The sequence below is a fragment of the Neolamprologus brichardi genome, chromosome 16 (assembly GCF_056152115.1).
Source record: "Neolamprologus brichardi isolate AB-2024 chromosome 16, ASM5615211v1, whole genome shotgun sequence".
Taxonomy (NCBI): Eukaryota; Metazoa; Chordata; class Actinopteri; order Cichliformes; family Cichlidae; genus Neolamprologus; species Neolamprologus brichardi.
This window is the reverse complement of record NC_142119.1, coordinates 26,603,896-26,615,902: the sequence shown is the minus strand read 5'-3', so window position 1 is coordinate 26,615,902 and position 12,007 is coordinate 26,603,896. Positions and strand designations below refer to the sequence as shown.

The window sequence follows — 12,007 nt, the reverse complement described above, 5'->3', positions numbered from 1 at the left end:
AAACAGTTATGCTGCATCTGGTGGTTTGAACACAGAGATTAAGTTCTTCTGAATTGTGGTGCGTTAGTAGGGAGAAGGTAGACGCAGAGGAAGAAAGAGGGGAGCGTGGGTGTGCTACCAACTCATGGCAACCCAAATCCTCAAGGAGAAACCAATGACTGCGCTGAAAGATATCTGAGAGGAGAGCTGGTGACAGTGAGGTGATGTACTGCACACTTTTGTCAGGTTGTCTCATGTTGTTGAAGAGTAAACACAAGTAAACGCAGCGGAGCATGTTCTGAAAGTGGATGTTTTCTTTAATAGGCGGTCTACCAGGGTTTCTTGACTTTCCTAGTTGGATCGAGCTCTTTTGTTTGCATTCGCTCAAGCCAAAATTGCTTGGTATGTGAGATCACAGCAGGCAGCATGTGGAGTGATGATGTGAACATGTGGTTGTGGATTCTATCTGATGTAAAATTGGTGCTTTATCGTTTTTTTTTGTTGGCTGTCACAGAAAATTCAAGTGCTTCTCCTAAATCCCAGATCTATGTTTCAACTGCAGTTACCACCAAAGACGTTATGAAGTTTATAACTATTTTTTATGTATACTTTACAGTATATGTTTTACTCCTAGTTTGTTCTGCGACACATTTGAAGACCTGCAGGGTGTTTTAAGAAAATGGAAATAAAAATGATTGACCTGGTTAGATGTGTTTAGTTTGTGTGTGTGTGTGCGTGTGTGTTTGCACACCTAAAGGTGCAAAACACTACATTTTAGACACGTTCCAAAGCAAGTAGTTAGTTAGCCAGTTGTGTCAATATAGTTTAGATCTTGTAGCAGCATTACTGACTGAAGCAGGTCCTTCATGTGGGCTGTGTGTTTGCTTTTCTAGCCAGCTGTGCTGTGAAGGCTGTGCCTGAGCAGACCTCCTGGTAGGTAGTGGTGGTTGGTGGGCTTTGAGCCAGCAGTCTATTTTTACTTCTTTTATGACTTAAGCTGGATAATGATAGGATACGTGGGCTCTAATAAGTTCTATATTTATGAACCTTAAGAACCTTAAGACCTGATGTGAGTTAAACATTGACATAAAGTTATTAGTTGCAACTGTTAAAGTTGAGCTACACTAAAATTGGCCCCCTGTATCTGAGTAAATATGGCATAGTTTAGCACGACATACTGGCTCGTTGTCTCCACAGTACTGACAGTTATTAATGACCTGGATTCATGTTCAGGCTACGGCTTTCAGGTCATTTTTGTTTCTAAAGGAACTCACTCAGTAACTGTACAGATGTGGGACAGCTGCTTTGGAGATGAAATGTGACTTTGGCAGCATGAAGGGAGGCTGGAGAGCATTGAAACCCCACATTTCACTGAGGGGATGGTCGTCCAGCACAGTGAATTCCACTATTTTTTTTTCTCCCTCTTGTCGTTTGCGTTTTGTTGCCGTCTGGAGGGAGTCTCTTATGCTTTGTCAGGGTCTCCCAACAGGATTGTCTTGTTGACTAAATCCCTTTCATTGTGCTTTTTTAGGATTTAAACGTCCTTGCAGCTGCACTGGTTGCACGCATCTGCTTTACCAATACTTAAAATGGCTTTGCCACCATTTTATATCAAATTATTATTCATTTTCAGCATGAATGAGTGCATCCTTTTAGCGTGCTCGCCTGTGTCTCAAATTTCTGTTATGCTTTACTGTTTTACTAACCAGTTAAATTTAGGTGCGTATTCGTCAGGGTGGTCTGCCATCAGGTGTTGGTTAAAAGCTGCCCAGCCCTCCTCAACTGCACCCCATTAATAACACAGTTGCACAGATACCAGTGTGGTTGTAGACATGGGGTAACCCAGTGAGCTGAGTGCTTGTCACAGCTCATTAGCAGTGGGATGAAATGAAGGCTGGTAGAAGTGGTCTTTTGCTTTAGTTGGAGCCTCACCAAGCAGTTCAGTGCACCCACAGCGACTCAGCAAACCACCCAAGCCACACAAGCACCCAGGCCAAAGGTACTCTTAATTCCAAACAAAACAAGGTAGACGTTTAGAAGTAAAAGTCTACCCTCCTTCAGGTTTCTCTCTCCAAAATGTAAAACCACTTCTGTGTGTAACATAGTAAACCCGCTGGTGGTTTTCTGTCACTTAATGTGACCGTCCGCTCAGGCGTCAGATTGTATTTTAATGTGTTTAGGGAAGACGAATGGATACAAAGCTTAGTCATCTGGTCAGCAGCCAGAATGAATCAATAGAACCCTTATGACTCCCAATTCCCTGCAGTCAGCACAGCAGCGATCATTCGACTCAAAGCTTCGGCAGAATACTAATTCAATTTCCTTTAGTTAAATATCTACAGGCTACAACCTGAGTTTTTACCATATCCATTAGCCACCCCTAATTTTTTTTACTATTTTGCCAGGAAAATGAGAAAGGGGTGAACAATTTATATAAGAGTGTATAACAGTATATAAGAGAAAATAGTTTGTGCAATTCTAGCAAGTTTGAAAGTCAATATCTAGTATGACCACATTTATTCTTCAACACTGCCTGAACTCTCTTACACAAGCTTTCTTGTAATTTATTTAAGTCATCTTCAGGAATAGTTCTCCAGGCTTCTTAAAAGACATTCAGAGCCAAGATGATTACACGTTGTTTCAGTAATGTTGAGGTCCATGGTTTGGGGAGGCCAATCCATGGCTGATAGTGTTTGACTGCGTGTTTGTTCTATCCATGTGGGGTTTCACTGCACTGACACTGTTTGGGATCAATGTTAGGCTGAAAAATCAAAAGCTTTCCAGATGATGATACTTGGTGGATCAGACTCTGAGGATACTTTTCTATGTTCATATTTCCATCAGTTTTCAGAAGATCCTCAACAATGCTGGCTGAAGTCTGTCTTCTAGGAGGCAAAAAAAAAAAAAAAAAATAGGTGGTGCAAGTAGGGCTGTTCGATATAACAATATATATCGGATGACGATATAAAAACGTCTATCAAAGGAGCTTGCAAAGAAAAGCGTCTGGACTTCTTTAAGTTGCTTGAAGACGTTTCACCTCTCATCCGAGAAGCTTCTTCAGTTCTAAGGGGAACTTATCAAGCTCCTTTGACTACGATGACCTGGATGACTGAGAACCTTCACAGACAAAAACGTCTATCATTTCTTTTTACGCTATCGTTTGTTTCGTGGTGTCGCAAAATAAACTGTTTACGGCAATATTTCTTCATCGTTTTGATGGTCACTGTAGTGGCTATATTAATTTCTTAAAGTTCTCACTTTCTCTTATATTTTATATAACCACACTACAGACGGACAAGCGCCTGTTTTTATGCGTTGTGGTTAGCAACAACGACGGTAAAACCCATCGCGTTTCCGCTTGTTTATGTTCCACATAAACCTTTCACAATAAAGCTCAAGATCCTGTTGAGATTTTTCAAAATAAACTGAATCACGTAAAAGAGCAGATTATTTACGGATGAGAAGTAAAAAAGAGCCGCCAGGCGCTAAAAAATAGACCCTAGACTCAAACGTTAGAACAGGCTGTTCCCCGCAGCACGCCGTGTAATAAATACTCAGAAAGAAAACGGCGGCTGTTACAACTTATGTCTAAAAATGTATAGTTTCATACATCGGTTGAAACACTGGACTCCAGCTACATGACGCGCAGCTGGAAACACTTCCCGCAAGTCAGGATTCACAGAATTTACAGAAAATGTTACATTTTTGTGATTTATATCGTTATCGGGATATCGGGATATGAGATTTTGGTCATATCACACAGCCCTAGGTGCAAGATTCTTCCACAGTACTGAGCTGTCAGTTGGATTTCTATTAGTTTCACAGGTCTACTGGGATCAGTTCAGTTCATCACTAACTATTCTGAAGCACAAAAATATGTGGGGGGAAAACATGAAAACTGGCTTAGATATTATGTTTTTATTAGGATGAGCTTTATTTTATGTATATTAGCCTTCCTCTCAATAGCTGTTAGTAAAATCCAAAGATGTGCCTAAGCCCGATCCCGGTATCGCATTGATTGTTCTTTTTATAAATGGACTATTTCATAATTAAAATGGTGATAAAGACGAATAGGCTTGCCACACGTTATTATGCAAAAAAATCTCAAGCAAATTCTAAAACAACAAAACAATAGCTCTAAGAGCAGGTCTGACTCGATTATCGTGTTACTCACTCATGGAAATGGGTCTGATTTCGAGATATTTCTTATCCATCTTCCTCTCAAACCCCCCTCGTGCTCTTTGGAAACTCCAGCGAAGGAAAAGTAGAAGCTGAGTGCGGTACCCGCTCTGATAGATGATGCAGCCCAACCAGTGTGGATGGGAAAAACAACCTCAACTCTAATGGTTATGTTTTCTAATTTTTTCCCCTGCTCTTTGCTGAATGGCTCTCTCTCTCACACAGCTGTATTGTGCATCTGTATTATTGTGTATTCTCTATGACTGAAAGCTGCAGAAACACTCAGTTAAGCTATACACCTCTATGCTATTTTTGTGCTTTTAATGTGTTTCTGTTTTATTTCTATAAGAATAGCTGGTTAACCAGTATCCAGCTGGGTCGCACTTGTGTTTCCATGTTCTTTGCGCAGCATACTGGGAGCGCTGGATAATTGTTTGAAGCCTTTCTAAATCCACACGAGGGTGTGGTGAATAATGCTGGAAAGTGCAACATTTTGGACAGCTGCAGAGGTGTTCGTACACGAAGCAGATGTCGACAAAGTAAAACCGGATAAAGAAAAAGAGTTGTGCAAGAGTTGTGTTTTTTTTGCACGATCGAAGCTTATTTTCAGTCTTAATGTGTTCGCCAACACATGGGTCACATTAGGTGTGACTGAACAACAGGCTCTTCACAGGAAATCACTTGCTTAACCTCATCAAAGAGGAACAGCTTTAAAAAAAAAGTTTCAAAGCAAAATACTGAAAGATGTTCAGAGCATCCATCTTTAGTTCAGACTCACTTCTGTGCTCACACCTTCGTTTCTTGCCCTGGGATAACTGGCTGAAAAGTCATAGCAGTAACTTAGAAAGCAGGGTTAGATGTTTACCTGTCCTGCCTCAGCAGATTTCTGTATCCGGCAAGACAGATAAACCATCAGCTGTTTGGTTAGTGGAAGACTTGCTATTTTATTTGTAGACTGATGGCAAAAATCTTGTAAGGAATGTAAAAAAAATTCTACTTAGCAACAGGCTCAAACTAACACACACACACATATATATATACAGTGTGAAGGCCACACTGTCCCTCAGTGCTGAAGTAGTTGTAAACAAATTCATGGTCAGATTTCCTTAATCATAGAAAATCTTTTTCTATGCACTGTTTGTCCAATCATGTTTACAGAACAGAATATTTTCTTCTTAACAAAGTGGAACTTTTTGTGTTTCCCTCTAAACTTTCCTTTTGTTTTCTGTTTATATATTGTGGTCCATTTTTATAAAACCTCTAAGACGCCTTAGGGAGGGGTCAGTTTCATTTACAGCTGGATTATCCCAAATGAACAGGAGGGAAGAGCACATGTAAACACTTTTGCCGACCTTTCCCCAATGATCCTCACTCACACTTTGGCTAATGTAACTCTTCTGTTGCCTGCTCATTGCTATGTTTAGCAACGAGAGAGCGCGTAACCAGCTGTAAGGTCAGAGGTCCATTAAGCTTGCAATTTCTTAATTACTCTCTTTGGGAGCCACGGACACCCTGATGTTGTTGATGCAGAGTATAGTGTATAGATGCTTGCATCTTACCAATGATGATAGGTTTCTTAGTTTGATTTTATGTTTGGGAGTAATGATGCTATTTATTCATTACATTGATCATCGTTTTGATTAACTGGGACCTTTCTCTCTCTTTCAGAACTCAATGAATCTTCCTCCAGACAAAGCGCGGCTCTTGCGGCAGTATGACAATGAGAAGAAGTGGGAACTGATCTGTGATCAGGTGAGCATCAGCCACTCATCTAAATGATGTGATCCGATGTAGCTGCTGCATAAGTCACATTTACTTGATTGTAGCTGCTTAATTACTAAATCATTTTAAATGCTGAAAACATCTGGGTAAGGTTCACACAGAATGATGTTATATGTGCTGTCTGGACTGTCAGCTGAGCGTGTAATCTAGGAGAAGGTCCCACCCTACTGTGTGTCGTGACCGCAACACTCATGCTCCATTGCCCTGCCTTTATCCAGTAAGCCTTTTGCCATCTTTACACACCACCCTGGCTTCCTTGGTCAAGTGGGTTAAGTGGCACAGCAGGGAGCGCACATCACTTAGCTAGTTGAAAAAACTTAGCCTCTTATTGGCGTCAGTGCTGCGTGTAGGAAATAACAGAGGGTGCACGTTGTGCAATGAGCTGTGGTCTGAGCGCTCCACTCAGTCCGCAACCTCTGTGCCAGAAGGTTTTTCTGCCTCCTTGAACAGAGGAGAAAAGCAGAGACAAGATCAAGACCACCACCCACCAAAAACTGTATTGATAGTTACTGACCCTGAGAGGAACTGTAACAGAGAGAAACCACCAGACTGCTGACCAGCAGTCAGAGATCTTCATGGGGCTGACTGCAAACTGTCACAGTTGAAGTGAAAATAGTCGCTTTCATTGAAGCTAAACATTGCCCGGTGATTTTTACTGACAGTCTTGGCTTCTCGATGGTCACGCACAGAAGAAGGGAACACGCTCGCCACAGTTCATGTTCATAATAAACGTTTTATATTGTGAATTTAAAGTTTCTTATCCTTTCTGTGAGGATGGGAACCTTGAGACAGACCGCTTTGGGCTGGAAAACTATGCTGGAAATTTTTCCAGCCAGAAAATCGGTTCTGAAAGGAAACTAATTTTCAGCGCAGGGAAGTTACAGCAATGAATTTGTGTGGTACTGAAATTAGCAAGGAAAAAACCACTGTAAATTTATCCAAATATAGATTTACTATGGTAATGCTTCAATCCTGTGATAACATCTAGTCATATAATTCTCTCTTTACATTTTGGAAAACCAAATTTAGAAGCTTAACCTGCTCAGACAATAAAGGTGGACATCAGTCATTTGAAAGTATGCTCCATCTCTTTCCTACACTTTGTTTGGTATTAGGTTGAAGTTGTAGAATGAAATAATGCATCTTCCTCAGTTTTACTGTTGACATCAAAGAATATTGCTAACCCAGTTCTTCCAGTTCTTTATTCATTTTTTGTTTTCAAAATAAACCTATACCCATGACACCGCAGGCAGCTGTGGGACTAAGTTACTTTATGTGTCATAGCTACAGTGAAGCCCTTAATGTAACCATGGCAACAGAGAGAAGCAGAGACGACGGGTACACACCCCCTCTGGAAAACAGCCCTTGCGGATGAAATATTAAACATTTTCTTTCCAGCAATTATGAGGATTTATGAAATATTGATAAATTGTTGAGGTTGTTCTTGAGGTGAACGCAAGGTTAAAACATCCCGAGTACAAAGAGGGAGATCGGCACGATCAACTCTTCCCAATCGAATCCTGTGGTTGTGATCTATTTCTAGCCATCGGAGCGTTGTACAGAGGCGTAGTTCATATAGATGAGTCGCTGTGAGAGTACAACAACTGGTTGGCAACTCTAATTTTAAAAGGTTTCTCAGATATAGAGCAGGAAGTAAAGATCACTGCTCAAACTTAACTTAAACCTGCTATTCTGGACTCTTCATTGCCACATAGCTTGTTGAAACCTGCTTATATTCCTCTACATACCAAACATATTTGCTCACTGTGATTTCACCGGTCTTTCTAAATTCACACTTTTATATTTGTGAGGTATTTACACACCTTACAGGTCTTTGCACTCGTCATGATTTGCACCGCACCGTTCGCTCGTTATTTTGCAGACTCTCCAGCTCGAGCTTCCAAGCTTTAGAGCTGTCCGCCTGCGTGTTGCTGTCCGCTGAGAGCCGGCTCTTTTTCCTGACGTCTCTCTCGTCTTTCCTGTTTTTATGCGACGGACCCTGTGGCAGTGACAAATATGATGTTGTCGATCCGTTCTCTGTATCTGTGTACGGAGGGTGGACACCTTTCCAGGATGTGATTCATGACAAAGGCGGCACAGCAAATACTGCGCTGATGAAGCTGACAGTTTGAAGTTGTTTGCATAAAAGCATGTGATATGGATGGCTTTTGGTTACCAGTGAGGGAGGTTTGTAAGTATATGTGTTCCAGTAATTCGCACACGTGTACGGCCAACCTGTAACTGTCGCTGACCTTTAACGAGATCAGAATCACTGTATCCTGTTACATTTGTTTGAAGAGATATGGCTGTCCGTTAGAGGAAAGCCACTGGGAGATCAAGTTCTTGTCACTGCCTGCTAAATTCTCGCTCCTCTTTTTGGGGAATCTGACGCTGGACAGTAACTTTCTTTCTTTCTGGTTAAATATTCTTGCTAGTAAGTGAAACGAGCCGCCGATCTATATCACCTCCCGATCTATAAATCTATACAAGATCAGAGCATTCAAAATTAGGAAGAATACTGGAGAAATGTGACCACACTGCATGAAGAACACATTTTCCTTTCTGTGATATGGCCTGCAGTCTCAAACTGATGACTGGTGCTCTTTCCTGCTCAACATAGTGATCCAAATCCAGCACTAATCTGCTGTATCGTATATATTTAGAGCACAACGGTCTGGCCTCAAAAGTCTTGCTGGTTGAACTTGGGAGACTTCATTCATGTAGCCAGGTGTGGCCACAGTTCTGAGGCAGGCAGCTCTTTATAGCGCGCTGAAATTAATGAAAAGATCATCAGTGAAATTTGTTTTGCATATAAAGGCTGGTTGCCGTTTACTAGCCATGAGTTGTGACTTGTGAGGCTGTGGTGTGTGTGTCTGTGTGTGTGCAGTCATCTGAATGAACAAAGTGGCTCTGTCAAACAAAACTGTGAAACTGTGAATATAACTTCCACTATTGTTACACGAGAACTGTCCAGATGTTTAGCTTCTGCCCTTCTTCCTCTCGTCTTGTTTCCTCCCACCCCTGCTCATTTCAGTATTTTTGTTTTTTGTTCCTTTTTACAGGAGCGATTCCAAGTGAAAAACCCGCCTCACACGTACCTCCAAAAGCTGAGGAGTTATCTAGATCCAGCGGTCACAAGAAAGGTGAGTGGCCTTGCTAAAACATGCTTCCCTGTTCCACTGGCCGTTCCAGTGCTGTGGCTTTTCCTTCCCCTCTGACCCCTCTATCTCTTGTCCAGGATATCCCTACAACTGAGGAAAAATTGTGCACATGAGTTCTGGAGGAGACAACCTGGGAACTAGTTGCAAAACGGGCATCAGACTGACTTAGATAGAAAGGAGACAGTTGTTTATCTGGAACCGCCCGGGTTTGAGAAAACCACTGGCCAATGCTTAGCGGTGCTGTTCTGTGGCTGAGGGCATGCTCTGCACTCACCATGCACTGCCAGAAAGAGCAATGGAGAAATAAAAGTTTGAAACAAGCTACTTGAATGCAGAGCGACGCAGTCACATGAAGCGCTGCACTCACATCACCTTGTAGCATAGCAGGGACTAACTGAGAGTCCCAGCAACATGATAAAGATGGCCTTATGTCATCTGAGCAGCCAGTTCTGGCTGTTTTCCTGGCAGCTTGGAAGGGAGAAGGGAGTAAAAGGAGGAGCTTCGCGAAGACAAGTATCAGCCAGCTCTTAGGGGTTTGCCAAAATGAACTCTTTTTGGCCTGGCTGAGCAAGCTGTGGGGGGAAGGTTGGGAGACCAGCGTCTGTGATAAACAAATTAACCCGAAGACTCTGCCAGAATAACAACAAATCGCTGAATAATTCAATTTGGATTGACTGGAGTTAAGATGTTAAAGCACAACTGGTTAGCTAGAGCAGCACAAACAAAAGCTGTGATGACTAAGGTAAAAAGAGGAGCAGCAATGTTTTATTGGTGCAAGAAAATACCCCAGACAGCACATTCTCTGTGTGTAGCCAAAATCAGCGTTATTAATGGGTACAGTGAGGAGTGATTCCTAATGGTAAATTATGCAGCTTAGTCAGGAATGAAAGAGTAGCTTCAATGATCTTTAAAGAGAAAGAACAGAAAATGAATGCGATAAAAGTTTTCTCTGCACATACTGCGTCTCCTAGTACACCTAAATTGTTGAAATACTGACAGTTCAATAATACGAGGCAATCAAGGCTCTCACAGATTGCCAATTTTAAGAGCATTTTGAATGCTACTTTAATTTACAACCACTGAGGTTAAGACTGACTGGTGATGGTGGCAAAATATATGCTTTTCAATGATAAGTTCAGCAGTTTGACTCCTAGTTCTCGGCCTTGCCAGGCTGGGACTTTGTTTGCTTTTTGGCACAAAGAACTGCATTTGCAGCATGTTAGATGGTGACGATAAAGGCTAATTAGGCTGATCTGATAGGTCGTCTGGAGTATCGACCGCCACTGGGACTGCTACACCTCTCTGACTTTAATGGCTACTGTAATGCCTGAGAGATTGCACTTATAGAAGATCTGATAAAGGCAGGAAGCACGAAGAAAGTGACGGATGTCAAAGGAGACATGATAGACAAAACACTGAAAGGCTGTGTCAGTGGTAGAGGTGCAGGTTTGTTGACAGTTAGTATAAATCTGCCTCGGTAACTGACACCGACTGTGAAACTATAGATGGAGAAGTACTCCTCTTCCCTTCCTTCACACATGCTGCTGAAGTTTTCACACATGAATGCCTAGTATGAGGTAGTTACTGGCTATCACTGTGTTTAATTTTCACATTTCTTATCTTATAAGAGAACCGGAAGAATATTTTCAGGTGTGTAATAAATCTGTTTAGCTGTAGTTGCTGGGAAATGCATAAGCCTGGTTCTGGCCGAAGGTAACAAAATCCACCTACCAGCACTTTTTAAGCTCTCAAATTAACTTTTTTTTAATTCGCCTAAAGCTGAGGTGTCAAAAACAATGTTGTTGATTGAGCTTCAGTGGTGCTAGTAGGTGTAATTGTAAGCAAGGCTGAGCTGTCCACCTCCTGGTTGCAGCTTTAAATTTGGTGTCTCAACTTTCTCCTCCAAATCCCCCGTAAAATTTGACTAAGCAAATTTTCCACAGTGCCATACTTGAAGGAGTTGGTGTTTAAAGCTCCTGCAGTTTAAACACTCAGCACACTCGTTGTTGGTTCAAGTTGCATCCTCCTTCTTTTCTCTTTATCTTAAAGTCATCTGTGTCTACATGACTAACTGATCTATATTAAACCCCTTTAAATAAAACAAAGCTCTCCTTATTTATTTACCATCATATTTTTACCAATTAGTCTCATAGGCTGAGTGGGCCATGTGGGATTTTGGAAAGTCTTTGCCCTGATCGGAAACCTCAAGTGGTCAGGCACAGGGGAATCAAATGAAAGTGAGTCGGGTAATGGCGAGGGAGGGAACAAGAAATAGTGAATAATAGAGCGGGTTAAGGGGGTAGGTGGGGGGATTTGAAAGAGATGGACAGTGAATGAGAGAGTGAGAGACAAAAAAAAGAAGCACGAGAGAGTGTGGAGGAAAAGAAAGAGTTATGGGCTTCTTTCTACATTCCTGCTCCATCCCCCTTTTCTTCAAGCTCAAACAATTGCCACTTTGTGCCACTGTGAGAGAGCTGGAGGTCATTGCCTCTGCTTTTCCATAGGCAGGCTCCGGTGCATTCCTCGAGGCAGCTCTCAACCAATAGGCAGCCAAGGAGGAAGAGCTGCAGTCCAACTAGTCCCCAAGAATGTATCAGCTATTGATTTGTTTCCAGGATGACCCCTCCTGAGCTCACACTTCCCTAAAAACTCCCTTTTTTTTACTCTCCCTTCTCTATGGTTTCAGTGCTTTCCATGCGTTTGCTTTCCCCTTTCACTTCTCCCTCCGCGTCTCCTCCTTTTTCTCATTTCCCCTCATGTCGTCTTCACCCTCCCTCCCCACTGTCTGCTCCTCTCTCTTCCTGCTCTCTCCGTGTTGCAGCTGGTAGCACTTAAAGTGTGGAGTGCGGGGTGTTTGGTGGGGGCTCCGAGAGCCTGCGCAGTTCTCCCGAAATTTGCTCGGCTTT

The 12,007-nt window shown here is 42.2% G+C and overlaps 1 protein-coding gene across 8 annotated transcripts in view; it reads left to right on the top strand.

Moving 5' to 3' along the window:
* Window positions 1–12,007, top strand: part of fmnl2a (formin-like 2a) — a 50,578-nt gene that overhangs the window by 9,812 nt on the left and 28,759 nt on the right. For all 8 annotated transcript variants that reach the window (XM_006788559.3, XM_035906854.2, XM_087830224.1 and 5 more), the window contains exons 2-3: window positions 5,827–5,910; window positions 9,003–9,083. In XM_006788559.3, coding sequence (XP_006788622.1) covers window positions 5,827–5,910; window positions 9,003–9,083 — 165 coding nt within the window. The remainder of the gene's footprint in view (window positions 1–5,826; window positions 5,911–9,002; window positions 9,084–12,007) is intronic.